The sequence below is a fragment of the Monosiga brevicollis genome, genomic scaffold (assembly GCF_000002865.3).
Source record: "Monosiga brevicollis MX1 MONBRscaffold_7 genomic scaffold, whole genome shotgun sequence".
In the NCBI taxonomy this organism is placed as follows: domain Eukaryota; class Choanoflagellata; order Craspedida; family Salpingoecidae; genus Monosiga; species Monosiga brevicollis.
The window spans coordinates 1,280,349-1,296,121 of record NW_001865044.1 but is presented as its reverse complement, the minus strand read 5'-3'; the positions used below and the strand labels follow the sequence as shown (position 1 = coordinate 1,296,121).

General features: G+C 56.3%; 5 protein-coding genes across 5 annotated transcripts; 3 read left to right on the top strand and 2 right to left on the bottom strand.

Moving 5' to 3' along the window:
- Window positions 1-954: 954 nt before the first annotated feature.
- MONBRDRAFT_32088 (uncharacterized protein) lies at window positions 955-4,963 on the bottom strand (the record flags this gene model as incomplete). Its single annotated transcript, XM_001744910.1, has 15 exons — window positions 955-1,107; window positions 1,308-1,454; window positions 1,562-1,805; window positions 1,900-2,135; window positions 2,261-2,352; window positions 2,481-2,554; window positions 2,680-2,776; window positions 2,873-3,038; window positions 3,153-3,234; window positions 3,330-3,482; window positions 3,645-3,694; window positions 3,829-3,993; window positions 4,111-4,237; window positions 4,324-4,379; window positions 4,610-4,963. 15 exons carry the CDS (start codon window positions 4,961-4,963, stop codon window positions 1,075-1,077), a joined length of 2,076 nt encoding a protein of 691 aa, XP_001744962.1. The 3' UTR covers window positions 955-1,074.
- Window positions 4,964-5,943: 980 nt separating this feature from the next.
- MONBRDRAFT_20739 (uncharacterized protein) lies at window positions 5,944-9,128 on the top strand. The gene is made up of 18 exons (XM_001745080.1): window positions 5,944-6,023; window positions 6,243-6,335; window positions 6,455-6,511; window positions 6,606-6,652; window positions 6,745-6,761; window positions 6,848-6,880; window positions 6,992-7,072; window positions 7,154-7,258; window positions 7,367-7,445; window positions 7,542-7,665; window positions 7,759-7,839; window positions 7,932-8,067; window positions 8,153-8,211; window positions 8,300-8,380; window positions 8,464-8,503; window positions 8,592-8,611; window positions 8,729-8,800; window positions 8,974-9,128. The coding sequence occupies exons 1-18, from the start codon at window positions 5,976-5,978 to the stop codon at window positions 9,046-9,048; spliced, it is 1,248 nt and encodes a 415-aa protein (XP_001745132.1). The 5' UTR covers window positions 5,944-5,975; the 3' UTR covers window positions 9,049-9,128.
- Window positions 9,129-9,330: 202 nt separating this feature from the next.
- Window positions 9,331-9,901, bottom strand: MONBRDRAFT_16397 (uncharacterized protein; the record flags this gene model as incomplete). The annotated part of the gene is made up of 2 exons (XM_001744909.1): window positions 9,331-9,668; window positions 9,775-9,901. Coding segments are annotated over 2 exons (465 nt in total), but the record flags the coding sequence as incomplete, so codon positions are not given.
- Window positions 9,902-11,410: 1,509 nt separating this feature from the next.
- MONBRDRAFT_823 (uncharacterized protein) lies at window positions 11,411-13,522 on the top strand (the record flags this gene model as incomplete). The annotated part of the gene is made up of 5 exons (XM_001745079.1): window positions 11,411-11,480; window positions 11,583-11,686; window positions 11,837-12,091; window positions 12,281-12,352; window positions 12,467-13,522. Coding segments are annotated over 5 exons (1,557 nt in total), but the record flags the coding sequence as incomplete, so codon positions are not given.
- Window positions 13,523-13,633: 111 nt separating this feature from the next.
- Window positions 13,634-14,368, top strand: MONBRDRAFT_2444 (uncharacterized protein; the record flags this gene model as incomplete). Its single annotated transcript, XM_001745078.1, has 1 exon — window positions 13,634-14,368. A coding segment is annotated over one exon (735 nt), but the record flags the coding sequence as incomplete, so codon positions are not given.
- Between the last annotated feature and the right edge of the window lie 1,405 nt (window positions 14,369-15,773).

The window sequence follows — 15,773 nt, the reverse complement described above, 5'->3', positions numbered from 1 at the left end:
CCCTCACACCTCCCCAGGACGTGTGACGTGTGTGAGAGAGAAGCATGCAGATGGAGCGCTCGAAACCGGGAGGAGCAGCCATTTTTCACTCATGTGCACGTGACGTGTCTTCACGCTGGACCAACGCCACAGCCCAGGTGTTTGTTGATCGACGACGCGATGGTGTTCGTGGTCGCATTGGCGCGTCGGGGAAGCGAAACAGCTGTGGGAATGGAACGCTGATTGTTTCCTGGCTGTCGGGGGTGGGGGCCAAGGGGAGGTGATTGTTTCACCAACAGCCCTGTGGACCATTATTAAATTTTTATTTTGCACTGGCGCGCGCATGCCGTGGCGTGGGCCCCGAGCATGCGTATGGGTTCAGCACCCACCGCAGGAAAACATCATCCTTCTGCGCGAGTTTTCGTCCGCGGCTCTGTCGTCTCATTCCTTCGTGCCACCGTCCCTCGCGCGTGCGTCTCGATTTTGATTGGGGTCGCCGCTAATAAATCCGTGAGTCAACCCTCGCCATCACGTCCACCGATGGGATAATCAATCGCCTTCTCCAAGCAGAACATGATAACGTACATCTGGATGCCATATCCACCCGCCAGTCGTCAAGCCAAGCCAAGCCCACCCCTTCCCACCCGAGAGCTCTCTCTCCGTGCATGTAAGCAACCTTTATTTCGTCTGACATGTCGTCTGACAAATATTGTCTGACATTGACGGCTGCGATGAGCGGGAGTCAGGCACGACGCTTGCCATGACGGTGCTTATGGCCAGGGGGGATAACACCAAGTTGATGGCGGCATGGCAGGTGCAAACTTGTACGCCGGTGTAACTGGCTGCTCCTTCTTCCGAATGACCTGCATCATCAACTTTCTTTCTTTCTTTCTTTCTTTCTGTATTGCTCTCATTCTCTCTTTTGGCATGAAACCACGCCACCATCCATCCAAACATCAAATCATGTCGTGTTCTGTTGGAACCATCATTTTAATTCTTGTTGGGTAACAAGCTTCATTCAAAGTGGCTGGGACAGCGCCAAAGGCTCCCTCTCCAGATAGGTCAAAGCGGAAGAGAAACAAGGAAACAACACACTTAATCCTCCATGTACTCATAGCGCCAGTCGGGCTGTTCATGGCAAGTTTACAAGGGCCGGTCCCGGGAAAAAAAAAAAAAAAAAAAAAAAGGATTGAAAATTAATCGAAAATTAATCGAAAATGAGGCGAAAATTGATTTCGCCAAGCATACAAGGCAAACGGGCATGGCCTGTGAGCAAAAGGCAATCGCACTCCGGCCGGCAGATGCACAGCAAGGTTCAAGACACTTACGAGGCGGTAGAGGCACTCCTTGGCGGACTGGATGGAAGTGAAGCGCAGGAGGTAGTTGGCGGCACCTGCCTTGTCGTTGGTGCCCGAGCGACGAGCGCCACCAAAGGGTTGCTGGCCCACCACAGAACCCGTGGACTTGGCGTTGATCTGCGACAATTCAATGCACGGCATGACACATGAAAACCAGGGTGGTGAGCCCACAAAAAAGGGGAGCGGCCAGTGCGCGGTCGTGCGCGCATGAGTGCACCCCGTACGTAGATGTTGCCGGCGGCGTGATGCAGCACCCGGAGGCTCGTGTCAATCACAGAGCGATCACGTGCGTAGACGGCACCGGTGAGACCGTAGGGCGAGGTCTCGTTGACAGTCTGAAGGCATGACTCCCAGTCCTCATCCTCGTACACATAGGCCGTCACCACGGGGCCGAAAATCTCCTCCTGCATCAGGCGGGACTTGGGGTCGGTCGTCTGAATCATGGTTGGCTGGATAAAGTAGCCCGTGCTGTGGGCACGCACAACCAAAGCCGTGCCAGTGAGCTTGAGGATGAGATCTCAAACGGCCACAATACTGGAAGCGAGGTCGGCAGTGCACCAACCTCTTGTCGCATTCGCCGCCAAAGAGAATCTCGTAGTCATCACTCTGACGGGCGTGCTCAATGTAACCAGAGATCTTGTCAAAGCTCTTCTCGTCAATGACGGCCGTCATGAAGGAAGAAAACTCATCCGGCTGACCGACGCGCAATTCCTTGAGGGCCTCAATCATGCCGGCCTTGTACTCGGGCCACAGGCTGCGAGGCACGTACACCCGCGAGCAGGCGGAGCACTTTTGACCCTGGGATTGCAGCATGAAAGAATGAGTCGAAACGCGCCCGCAATGTCCAACAGGCCACCAATGCGAGCTCATGCCAAGAACCCGTCGTGTGGTGTGTGCAAGCGCCACCGGACTGGGGAGCGTACCTGGTACTCAAAGGCCGAGCGGATGGTGCCGTTGACCGTGTCCTCAACATCGGCCGATTCGTGCAGCCAGTGGAAGTTCTTACCACCACACTCTATGCGCAGCAGCCGACGCATGCCATGGCACATTATGAAGCAAGGCAGCGGACAACGGAGCCGATTATCCGAGGGGCCCCCATCGCGTGACCGAGCCGCGCGGAACGAGGCGCTCAGATGGACCCACCTCCAATCAATCGGGGGTAAGTGTTGTACGTCGAGACGCGGCTGGCCACCAGCTGCGTCAGGTGGTCAAAGGTTCTACGACCAGAAGAGGGCAAAACACCGTGAATGCATGCAGGGACAGGGGCGGCTGGAGGGTCCTGCCAGCTGCCGGATGCGAGGGGGAGCTGCGCATGACACAGCGTGGCAAAAGGCGGGCGTACTTGGTGCTGCCCGTAAAGTTGATGGCAGCGAGGCGGGGATCAGCGGCCACCGTGTCACCAAAGGTCGGGCCGTATGAGGGGACAAATTGGATCACACCTGCTCCCCTCCGACAATCGGGCCCTTGTGAGCGGAGGACGGGGGCAGGCTGACGCGATGCGACCAGCCGTCAGGGGAAAAAGAGGCGACACGCACCATCGGGAATGCCGGCCTCGCGCAGGATTTGGAAGATGGTAAAGTTGCTGAGGGCTGCCGTCTCAGTGGGTTTCCAGAGAACCGAGTTGCCCATGATGGCAGGACAGGCGCCGAGGTTGGCGCCAATGGCCGTAAAGTTGAAGGGCGGCACAGCCGCAACAAAGCCCTAGTGTAGTGGATGGAGAGCCGGATGCACGGGGAACATTGACGTCAGAGGTGCGTTGGGACAATTTGCTAGGGCGGTCAGCTGGGAGTGACGGGACAACGTGGGCAGTAGTACCTCGAGAGCTCGGTAGGTCAAGCGATTCCAGACGTGAGCAGCGTGGTGTTCCGGCTGCTGGTGCAAGATTTCGTTGGCATAGCTAACAGGTGTGGAACATAAAGGGCGGCACGCAGTGTCAGCAAGATGCGGAGGAGAGCAAGAACCAGACGATCGCTTTGAGGGTCAGCAACTCACTGGACACCAAAGCGGAAGAAATCAGCGGCCTCGGCGGCGGCATCAATCTCAGCTTGGTAGACGTTCTTGCCCTGACCAATCATGGTCGTGGCCAAGGCACGGAAGCGGTATTCGGTGGTGAGCATATCCGCAGCGCGGAGAAAGACGGCCGCTCTAAAAGACAGCCGCACAGATGGAAAAAAAAAAAAAAAGTGAGTGGCCATCATCTACAAAGACAAGAGACAGAGACACCCCACAGGGGACGAGGCACGGGAGGACACGGGGGCTTGGGATGGATGGGCTGGGATCCGCAAACGAAAGCGGCAAGTGACGAACCGGTGTTCCCAGGGCATGAGCTCCCACTCTTTACGAGCTTCCACGGCACCCTAGGACATGAACAGGCGAGGCCCAAACGCAGGTGAGACGGGCTGATCTGTCCCAATCTCAGCAGCCTGGCAATGCAGAGAATAAAAGGAGAGGTTTAGGGCTCTGAGCAAGAAGAAGGAAGATGGGGACCCACGTCAATGGCACGCTTGATCATGGCTTCGTCGGCGTGATGGATACGGGCGATGGTGAGTTCATGTTGGGAGGGAGCGAGCTGGTCCACGGTGTTGCCCGAGTAAATTTCCTCGCCGTTGATGACGCAGGGAATGTCCACGGTTTCATTGCGAACCACTTGGCAAGCCTAGGGGACAAAAGGGGTGGTGGACGTTCCAGAATGGGCCACGGGCAGGGGGGCAGAGCGAGCGCAGGCGGGGACGGTACGGTGCATTGACGAGCCACCGAGGTCATGGGGACACACCTCGCGAATGTTGGCGCGGTTGTCATCATCGACACCCTTGACGTAGTCCCAAACGGGTTCATTGTACACGGGGGGCAGGCCGTTGCCCAGAGCGCGCACCTGCTGGGCAGCACGAACACCAGTGGTGCTACGCCATCCAGGCCCGTGCAGCAGTCAAGTCAGTGCGTGGGCGAAGCAGAGGCAGGGAATGGGTGGCAGGTGAACCGGACCCACCGGACGGTTTGCTGGATGGAGCGAACGAGCGCCATCGTGGCGGAGAGCGTTGGAGGCTATCCGAAGGTATATCTGTGGACGCGCGGGTGTTGCAATGCAGCCGGCAGTCAGGCAAGCCATTGAACGAAGAAGAAGAAGAAGAACAACAACAACGGCTCCCAGATGCATCGTGCCATGGCAGCCAGCCAGGTCTTGTCTTGAAAAAAACACCTTCACCCAACAGACCACTGACGGGTCAGTGACAACACAACTGCTGGATCAATCAGGTCATGGCCAACTTACGCACGGTCGGGGGTTTCAAAATCACTGTGCCGCGACGCGGATGGACCAAGACCAACTGAAAAAAAAATGACCAAAAGGAAAGAGAGACGAGAGAGAGAGAGAGAGAGAGAGAGAGAGAGAGAGAGAGAGAGAGAGAGAGAGAGAGAGAGAGAGAGAGAGAGAGAGAGAGAGAGAGAGAGAGAGAGAGAGAGAAATCTGAGAGAGAAAAAGTTGTTCTTGCTGATAGCCCGTTGATGTCTGGACGACCTGCCATAGAGTTACAGAGAGAGAGAGAGAGAGAGACTTGAGAGAGAGACTTGAGAGAGAGAATTGAGAGAGAGAGAGAGAGAGTGAGAGAGAGAGAGCCACTGCCAGCCATTATGTGTGTGTGACTTGTGAAGAAGGGATGACTTGATGGCTGACGCACTGCGGGTCGCTGCCGACATGATTTGTCGTGGTGTTTTGCGCGTTTTATTTTCAATTTTTCATGGGAAGCAGTGCACGGGTCGCCCGGTGCCGTCTGCCGCTGCCCTTTGCGCATGGCGCCGTCACGGGGCCGTCTGTCTTCCCTTTCGACTCGTTCCTGGATGGCGTGACCACCATCGCTTGGTGAGGATGCTCTCACATGTACATCCTTCCAGACTGGCCCTATGGGCATCATCCAATGTCTTGACTCGCAGTGAATGAGCGCCCGAGCGCAGACAGAGGCAGGACTAGAAACAGAGACAAAGCCAAGGACAGCGGCTAGTACAGCCAAGCCCGGCACTGCCATTGCGGAGCCAGTCACTGGCAGCGTCCCCGAGCTGCCAGTGTCAGTGACTGACTGCCGGCGAACGAGACGGACGACGGCTTGGAGCTGTTGTGATGATGGTGAAAGGATTGCGACATCGGGATGCTGGTGGCGAGGTATTCGCAGATGAAACTATGGCCAAGAACACATGTTGTGTCCTGCTGTTTAGGGTGCCATGACGTTCACAACACCTGTTGTTCCATCAATCTTGCGCTTGTTCCAATTCTTCAAGAGGCAAACCCGCACACAAGATGAAAATGAAATATCACTGCCTTCGTCTACCGCTTGCATCATCGCAGTAGCAGCGCGAACGCAGTGATGATGATAAAGTATGTCAGACAATCGCGAGGGGTGTGCTTTGGTTGTGCGACTGGAGTCGTTTGGATCGTCCTGTAACCTTCTCTGGTACCAAGCGCTTGATCTTCAATCATCTCTGCATATGCATTGGTTTTCAAGCTACTTCAGATCACACATTACCACAATCTCTGCATGTGTGTCAACTGCCAGCCTCTCTCTCTGACCACAGCCGAGGCAGCTGCATGTTTTATTTTCATTTTTCTTCTCTCTGCTGCTGCTGCTGCTGCTGCTGCTGCTGGGACTGATGATGATGATGCTGGCGACGGGACAACGGTTGACCACGACGGTCCTGGTACGGCTTTGTGCTTTTGGCAGTGTGTATGTGGGGGGAAACTCTTCTTTGTGCTCCAGGCGTTGTTCTTTGACTGCGCTAGTGGTTCTCGTCAGGCGCTCAAAAGAGAGAGGTGTCTGGGTGTTTTGGGCGTCTAGCTCAATGTGGCCTCGTGGGTTGTGCTCGTGGCCATGTGCGCGCAACGTCAGGTGCTCACCCACTGAATTGTTTAATGTGTAGCGTCGGGCAGCACGCCCGGCGGGCCTGCTCGCTGCTGCCACTGGAACTCAAGCGCGTCGTCAACTTGGCGAGTATGCTGGCAAGGACATTCAGGTTCACCCATCCTAAGGCTCTGCCCGCTTCCATTTTATTCCCCCGATTCCACTTGACCGCAATTCACCGCTTGGCTCGGGAAGCTTTGCCCATTTTCACCACGTTTGACATGTGTGTAGTGCAAGGCCGCCGTGGCCTGGGAGCCCAACAAACCAGTCTCTGTGGAGACGGTCACGGTACGGCTTGCAGCGCTACTCGGGAATGGAGTCCGGGCGCTTCTCACTGATCCCTTCCGGATCCGCGCTGCCTGCTTGCCTCTTTGACCTCCAGGTCGCCCCTCCAAAGGCGGGTGAAGTGCGCCTCAAAGTGGTCGCAAAGTCAGTGTACCGTTTGCCTCACACCAGTGTTATAACGGCCGGTCGCGTTCGACTCATTCAACTCTTCTCTTGCTGATCGTCCACCCCTTCAGCGCCCTCTGCCACACAGGTATAGAAAGGATATGGTACGCGCCTAATCCGTAACACGAACCCCTTGTCACCTCACTCTTGACCACACTACAATGCTTGTTCTAGACGTGTACACGCTCAACGGACAGGATCCCGAGGGTAGGCTAGCCTGCTTCTGTTCACAACCTCTCCCCTTTATCCACGTCCCGCCTACTCGAGTCACGTCTTGTCAACTGGTGGTCTTACTCCCCTGAGCTGCTTCATTCGCAGGCAAGTTCCCGAGCATTCTCGGCCACGAAGCCGGCTGCATTGTCGAGTCAGTGGGCGAAGGCGTGACTTCAGTCAAACCCGGTACGACCTTTCTCCATGCGCCCCTCCATCGGCCGCCTTGGACAAGAACGGTTCTAATGCCTTTGCGTGCACTGTCTGCAGGAGACCGCGTTATTCCTTGCTATACGCCCGAGTGTGGTGAATGCCTCTTCTGCGAGTCCCCCAAGACTAACCTCTGCCCGACCATCCGCTCCACTCAGGGACAAGGTATTGCCTTTTTTGTTTGACATGTCAACTTTATCCGCGGCACCACCGCTCGCAGACCAGCGTGCATGACCGCGCACTCACCCTTGACTGCCCTCTGCTTGGGTGTAGGCGTCATGCCCGACGGTACCTCGCGCTTTTCCATCAACGGCGAACCCATCTACCACTTCATGGGCACCTCCACCTTCTCGTACGTTGGTTGACCCATTCCTTCTGTCACTCAGGCTCTGCGTTCTTCCGCTGGCTCACACGGCGCCGGCCGTGGCATGTGCACGCATCTATTCAGCGAGTATACCGTGGTGGCTGAGATATCTTGTGCCAAAATTGACCAGCAAGCCCCGTTGGACGTCATGTGCCTCTTTGGCTGTGGCATCAGCACGGGCCTCGGTGCCGTCTTCAACACTTGCAAAGTTTGTTTTTTTTGTCGGTCCCATGAACCACTGTGGCTACATTATTCCTGGTGCTCACGGCTACTCGCTTCTCTCCGGCATGGTATCGGCTAGGTGGAAGCTGGTAGCACTGTGGCCGTGTGGGGTGTTGGTGCTGTTGGTCTGGCGGTCGTCCAGGCCGCCAAAATGTCCGGCGTACGTTTATGATCGTGACCGATGTGCACCGCTGTTCCACTCATTTCATTCACCCTCCTTTGTGCCACCCATCCTTGTGCTCACACGCACAGGCCAAGCGCATCTTTGCCATTGATACCAACAACGACAAGTTTGACTTTGCTCGTCGCATGGGCGCCACGGACTGCATCAACCCCCACGATCACGAGGATCCAATCCAACAAGTCTTGATCCAGGAGACCAAATGGGGTACGGCACGCACGTGCTTGCATCTGCTCAGCGAGGCTTGTCTGGCTGACCATGCATATCGGATGTGCGCCTGCGCTGCCTTTAGGTATCGACTACACCTTTGATTGCACGGGCAACACTGACTGCATGCGCGCGGCGCTCGAGGTTTGCTCAACCTGCCCACCTCGGCCCTTTTGCTCCGTCTCGTTGTGCCCCGCTGAGCTCAATGCTGGGGTTGTGTCCATGCCATCAGAGCTCGCACCGCGGCTGGGGCAAATCTTGCGTCATTGGCGTCGCGGCGGCCGGCCACGAAATCTCCACCAGGCCCTTCCAAGTACGATGCATACCTTTTGTACCCTAATTCTGCTTGACCTGGGCTCACATCGTCTTCCGCCCGGCTTACTTTGGTGGCGTTAGTTGGTGACGGGCCGATGGTGGGGTGGCACGGCCTTTGGCGGTAAGTTGAATGTCTTCTAGCGCCGTGTGGCCGTTCTTCGCCTTGTTGCTCATGTCAGCGATTTGCCTGACTGCTCGATCTCCCACAGGCTACAAGTCACGCTCTGAGGTGCGGAACAGGCTCTGCCCTCGGTTTCGGCCTCCGCTTCGGATAACGCTTGCTCAGCTTTGGAGCGCATCGAGATGTATTTTCACCACTGCATGTTTTGCCATGTCGACCTTTTAGGTGCCTAAGCTGGTGGAGTCTTCCATGAAGGGTGAACTGCCCATTGAGCAGTACATCACGCATCGTTTCCAGGTACGTGTCTCGAGATGTTTGAAGGGCAGAGCATGGTTGCAGCCTCGCTTTGATTTATGTTTTTAATTGTTTATGTCACCGGTCCATGACCTCTGCGGCCGCTGCTGCGTGCCGGGTGCCTTGTCCTTGATGTTTTGCTTCCTCACGTGTTCCCTCGTGTGTCTTCATGACAGGGCGTGGAGCAAATCAACGATGCCATCGAGGCGCTGCACTCGGGCGATTGCTTGCGTGCCGTTGTGACTTACTAAGATCCTGTCGTTTGGTTTTCTGATGCTTGGCCCAGGCGATCGAGAGCGAGGGCAAGTGGACTCCAATTGACATTTTCCACAGTCCCGACATTAGAGTCGATTGTTGATCATTCATGCATGGCATGCAGCGATTCGCTTGGGATGGACATTGACCTTTAGGGGAGGGGGATTTTTTCACAATCTTAGTCCTGGGAGGTACAGTTCAAGAAGAGGGTTTCATGCGCTGCATGATGCATCTTCACTTCGGGAGACCCCGTTGGTTCCCCCCCGGGCTCGTTGTCATCAACAGGCGTCGGAAGAGACGGCGCCATCAAACTTGGGGTTCTTGCGCCATAGATCAAAAGACAGGACACCAGCTACGACGAGCCAGAGTTGGAGGGGGGCAAGCAGTTGGGCCGAGGTTGTGTTGAACTTGGCAAACTCGTAGATACAGGCGGTGGATAGGCCGAGTTGGAGAACGATACTGGCTACGCTGAGGCCGAGTCGGTGGCGAATGAAAAAGGTAGTGCTCCAATCAAAGTTCAGGCCTAGCAAGGCAGCGTAGAGGATCCACGGGCGAGGATGGGCCCGCATCTGGCCCTCCATGGCCTGGTAGAGGAGTACAGTGGACACGCCCATGCCTGGAAAGGGAAAAAGGGGGGCCGAGGGACGTGAGCAGATGCACCGACAGGAAAAAAAAAAAAGCAGACCCTGGAGGTTGGTGGTGTCCGAGGCGTGCGGGCATACACGAGTAAATGATGTTCCAGGCGACGGGAAAGGCAAAGCGGGGGGGCATGGCAAAGGGCTTGTTCAAGGCTGAGAACCAATGTCCGCGCGCCTCCCGATTGGAAAAACTCGCCGAGAGGGAGCCGCCTAGGAGCCCAAATCATGTTGACGAAATGCAAGGAAAACCAACACCCTCGTCAGTTTCGTCGAGCAACACAGGCAGGGAGGAAAAAAGGGGGGAATGGCTGAGCCATGCCCGTACCAATCAGCGGAGCGACGAGAAGGGCGGTAGAGGTTGGCGTGAGGCCGTGCAGGAAGCGAGTCAAGGTGTCCATGACGTGACGGTCACTGTCCACCTCCAGAGCGACAGTGTGTGTGTGTGTGCGCGCAGACTTTGAAGCAAATCCAAAAGAGACGATCCCCAACCTATGATCCATCAAGCCGCCACTCAAGGGTCAAACGACCCATCCAACCCCACCACACACCCTGTCCTCCCGCACCGCACCAAGCACATCCAGCTGGATGGCCCGTACCCGACCGACGTACCTCCAAGCGCAGAGAGAGAGAGCAGAGAGTTTGAGAGAGAATGTGTGTGTGTTCGAGAGAGAGAGTTGAGTTTGCGAGGGAGATAGAGGTTGAGAGAGAGAGAGAGGTTGAGAGAGAGGTTGAGAGAGAGAGAGAGAGAGGTTGAGGTGAGAGGTTGAGAGAGGTTGAGAGAGCGATCACTCAAGAAAGACGAGGCTTTGGCGTTATCTGGGTGCTTCTGGCGTATACGCTTTTCTCATCTAGCTTGATCTGGCGTATTACATACAACAAAATAAAACATACCCCACCAAATACATCAAATCTGACATTATCGCACAGCCAAAGGGGAAGAGGGTTGATAAGGGGGTCAGTTTGTAACGTTGTACATTGGAGCTTAGCAACCACCTCGGACGCCCAAAACGTCAGGTACGAACACGGCTCGCCGACGGCTGACGGACGGACGGGGTGGCGCTGACTGTCTGGCTGCTCGTTCCGTCGCTCGCGTCCGTGTCCCGGCTTCGGCCCTTGCATCTGTTTCTGGACTTTTGGCTCTTGCTTGGTATCTCTCTATTGGACCCTTTCATTGGATCTGTTGGTTTGCGTGATTGCTCTGTGTGATCAGTTTTGACCTCCCTCTTGGCTGTGTCCCGTCTCTGCTCTTGCTGGCGATCCAGCTCTTGGCGCTCGCACGTTGCTGTGTTTGGTCTAGTTGGCTCCACGCTGGGCGAGGTAGACAGAGCGAGGAGGGGGTGTGGGGCAGGTAGAGCTGAGGAGGAAGGCCGAGAGTTGATCATCCGTAAAAGCGAAGCACAGGGCATGCTCATGCCTGAATGCTTCGCTGGTTCGCGTAGTGTCTTCGGGTGGTGCACCCCTTTGGTTGCTGGCGCCGGCCTTAGCCAAGTAGCGCCAGCGCGCACCCCATCCTTCCTGCTTGCCCCGCAAGTAGATCGACCTCCGAGATGGCGGGCGACGGCGACGTCGACTTTCAGGTACTTACCACACGCTCAAATCCGATCTGTGCAGCGCGCAGGCATAGGCAGCTTTGGCTGCTCTCAACTGCCCAACAGCAAGGGGTGGGGTTGAAGCGTCTTTGCCTCGTCTGATCCTCGTCCTCAACTGGTCTACATAGGCCGTGTTGGACCAGCTCCAAGATGACCCCGCTCTCGGCAAGTTTCGCGACGAGTACGCCAAGCTTCATGATGGTACGTGCAGCGCCCCGCCCCGTGCTCCCTAGCTCCCGGACATCCCATCCTCCTCAAGCAGCATCCGTGCCTATTGGAACCTGCCCCTCGTGCGTTGCGCAGCCTTTCAAAAATCCCAGCAGAATGAACAGCGCCTCATGGTCAAATGCCGTGACCTCAACGCTGAGCTTGTTGCTAATGCAGCCAAAGTGCAATCCGCCATGCAGGTGCGCCGCTGCAGCCTCGCATGGGGCGCCCCCCACCATGAAACGTGCCTTTGTTCTCGTGTGTACACCCTGAGTTGCAAGCTCTGGCCTGCACACCACCCTGCTGCCATTCTCACTTGCCGGCCTTGCCTGCTGGCGCCATTCATGCAGGGCGCCCACGAAGAGGAAAGCACCATGACCCAGCTCAAGCGCGAGGTCGAAGAGGCTTGGAAACTTGTAGATGGGGCCCGCGAGCATGAGAGCAAGCTCAAACAGGACGCCGAAGAATTGCGCGAGGAAATTATGGCCCTGCACCAGCAGATTGAGGATGCCAACGCAGAAGCCGAGGCACACAATGAACAACTGCAAGCCGCCATTGCTACTCGCCGTGAGCTCGAGGTCGAGCGAGACAACATGTCCGAGCAGGTCAGTTTGCCTGAGAGCTTCCCAAATCGCTGGTTGCGCGCTTGTTTGGCCCTCGTATCAAGCACAAAAGTCAGGAACAAGTAGAAGTAAAGCAACACCATGTATGCCATATGGATGGCCATTGCTGGATCATCTTACGCTAGTCTCCACCTTTTTTTTTTTTTTTTCTTTTCCCAAATGAGCATACAGATTGTCAAGCATACGCGCGAAATTACCGACCTCCAAGCGCAACAACAGCAAGCCGAGGCTGCGAGCGTACAGGTAGGCTCCCCCGTCGCATAACCGAAGAATGGTGATGCGCCGAGACAAAGCCACAATTCGGCCGTCTGCTCGCTCTCGAGACTCAGTCGACGTGGATGGCTCGGGTGAAATTAGAACGAGGCGCGAATCAAGGAGCTGGAGGACCAACTGCAGGCCAAGCGAATCGAGGCTGATCGTGAGCAGCGTCGCAAGACTCACTTGGAACGTGAGCTTGCCGCCCAGAAGCAGGAAATTGCTGATAAGCAGGAAGCCCTGGGTGCCCTGGATCAGAGCGTGGCCCAACGACAAGGCGAGCTGGCCGATGCTCGTGAGGCCCTGCGGGCCAAGGACGATCAGCTCGATAAACTCCGGGGGGAATTGGCTAACCTTGACAAGCGCAACGCCAAGCTCGAACGCCAGATTGAAGAGGGGTTGCAAGCAAACCAAAATGCCTTTGAGCTCACGGCTCGTCTCAAGCTGCAGCTCAAGGAGCGTGAGGAAGAGGCGGCCACCCAATCCTCTGACCTCCTTCGTTTGCAAAAGCTGTACGATGCCGTGCAACGAAAGCTCAAGCAAAGCGAGGAGGATCGTACAGAGCTCATCAGTCAGCGCGATCAAGCCCTCAACGAGGCCTCAGCTCTTTCCCGCGAGCTCGAGGCCATTCGCAAGCAAGTCGAGGCCGATCGCAAGCGCCTGGACGAGCTGGCGCGCAACCGTGATGCCCTCACCAAGAAGATGCTGCAGGCTGGCAAGGAGACAGAGGTCCAGCAGGCTTTGGTCAAGATGCACGAAAACACCACCAAGAGCCTGGAGGCAGAGATTGTGACCTATCGCAAGGAGGGTCACAAACAGCGTCAAGACATCTCCAAGCTGGAGAAGGAGCGTGATCGCCTGCTCAACGAGGCAGCGGCAGCGCAGCGCAAGGCGCTTGAGGCCAGCGAGGAGGCTTCACGGGCTGAAAACCAGACGGAAGATTTGAAGAAGCGCTTGGCTGACACGGAGGAAAAGCTGCGCAACCAGCAATCCGCCTATGAGCAGGCACGCAACGATCGCAACATTTACAGCAAGAACCTGATTGAGGCGCAAGAGGAAATTGGCGACACAAAGCGTAAGCTCAAGGTGCTCACCCACCAGATCGAGCAGCTCAAGGAGGAGATTTCGGCCAAGGAGAACCAACTCCAGCGCGAGCACGCTCACTTTGAGACTCTGGAAAACCAAAAGGTTAAGCTGAAGCAGGAGTTGGACCGCCTCAAGGTGGCTGTGACAAAGGCCCAGGATGAAGTGCAGGCCCAGCGCTCCAACCAGGAAAAACTCTCGCGCATCGTGGCGCAGGGTGATGAGGAGAAGGAGCGACACCTCAAGGACAAGGACAAAGTCATGGGGGAGCGCGACGCTCTTGGCTCCCAACTCATCCGCCGTAACGACGAGCTGGCCCTCGTGTATGAAAAGCTACGCTTGCAGCAGACAGCCCTGACCAAGGGCGAGGCGCAATACCGCGAGCGACAAGAAGACATCAAGCTGCTCAAGCTGGAGATTAAGCGCCTGAAGCGCGAGCGGTCGCTCCTTGACAAGGGCACCAGCAACATTGATGAGCTGCGGCAGGAACTGTTTCACGTACAGCGAGAGCTTCTGCGCGAGCGAACGCGCTGTAAGGCTTTGGAAGAAGAGGTGCAAACACCCCTCAACGTGCACCGCTGGCGCCGTCTTGAGGGCAGTGATCCGGAGACGTACGACATGATTCAGCGCATTCAGACACTGCAGAAGCGGCTGATTGCCAAAACAGAGGAGGCCAGCGAAAAGGATCTGAAAGTCCAGGAGCTGGAAAAGCAGTATCTCGAGTCCAAGGCGCTGCTGGCACGGCAACCGGGACCAGAGATTGCCGAGCAGCTCCAAATTTATCAATCGGCTGTCAAGGAAAAGAACAAACAACTCAAGGCCATGGCCTCGGAAATCAACATGTATCAGACGCAGGTGAACGAGCACAAGTACGACATTGAGCGCCTTCAGAAGGAGCTACAGGACGTCAAGAAGCGGTACGCATCGTGGCGCTTTGTGTTGACGCTGGCCCCATTTTCCAAGCTGGCGCTCACCCCGGCCTGTGTTTGTGTGTGTTTGCGTTTCCATCTCGGCAGATACTTTGAAACGAAAAAGAAGGAACTGATCCAAAAGGACAAGGATCGCACCTTGCCCCCCGTGCAGGTGAGTTTTGATGTGTTTTGGCGACATATGCACCCCCCCCCCTTTTTTTTTCCTTCAGGTTTTTTTGAGCGTGCGCCGTAAATCACTGACTGCTGCCACTTTTTGTGCGCACCTCATATAGAGTGCTAGCTCGACTACTAATCGGTTTGTTGGGGGCGGCTTCAATCTGACCAGTTCCATGTCTCGGTCACGCAACGCCCCGGAATTGGTTAATCTGTGAGCGTGTGATCTTTTGAGTGGAGCTTTCCGTCATGTGGTTGTCGTGGTTGTTGATGACGACGCAAGGTGGTAATGGCTGTGATGAATGTGTCTTAAGATTAAGCGAATCGATTCTGTGGGCACCGGCGCGCCGCGCGCCCGACCCTGTGATACTATTCCGCATCTGCATGCAAGTCCTTCTTTTTTTTTTTAATATTTTTTTTTTTCCCTTACAACTTGACCCTCACCAGCCAAACGGAACAGAGCAAATCAACACAAACCCCTGCCCCTTTCAAGGATTGCTTCCGACCTCAGTTCGATCCGCTTCATGCGCATTGCACGAGTGGCGTTGGATGCGGTGACAACCTGCTGGGAAACGGCAAACGGGCAAACGGCCGCCAACGGCCAAGCGCATGCTACACTAAGACTGTTTGGACGACGGCTTTGGGGCGCGCAGGTCAGGAAGCTGTAGCCAGTCGGCCAGTTCGCGGCGAAGCCTCTTGCTGCGGAACATGCCGAGGATGAGGGTCGAGACGACGTGGTCGTGGGAGCCTGCTTCGTCTTCCCAATGCACGGTCAGGGCGGACGGTTTTTCGTCCTCAGCCTGCTGATGAGAGGCATCGACGACGCGGCAGAGGGTGGCCAGGTCAACCCAGGCTAGCCGATGGGCGTTGGCTTCTTGGCCGCGAGGGGTTTGGGCGTAGCGGCTGGGGAGTTTTGGCCAAGGATCGCCTTGTACGCGGTGCATGAAGAGGCAGTAGCGGCCGTGGGCGGCCCAGAAGAGGCGGGTGTCGGGATTTTGTAGGTCGACGGCGGCAGCGACCAAGGCGTCGTGTTCGTCCAGGCAACCGGACACCTCTTCTTTGAGTTCACGTTGGGCGGTGACGCCGGGATGTTTATCGTCATCGCGGCGGCCACCGAGGGGATGGAGGCAAACGAAGCGTTCGGTCTTGTCGCGGTTGCGGCGCGGCTCCACTGCTAGAAGGGCCAGGTAAGCGCCCGAGTCGTCGCGGCGTAAGGGTAGGATACCGGCGGCGGCGTAGCG

Excerpts from the sequence above, each read along its gene's own strand:
- MONBRDRAFT_20739 (XM_001745080.1), top strand. The coding sequence starts at position 5,976 with ATGATGATGATGCTGGCGACGGGACAACGGTTGACCACGACGGTCCTG. Across the intron at positions 6,512-6,605 it reads TCTCTGTGGAGACGGTCACG|GTCGCCCCTCCAAAGGCGGG; the intron begins GTACGGCTTGCA and ends TTTGACCTCCAG. Across the intron at positions 8,068-8,152 it reads GATCCAGGAGACCAAATGGG|GTATCGACTACACCTTTGAT; the intron begins GTACGGCACGCA and ends CGCTGCCTTTAG.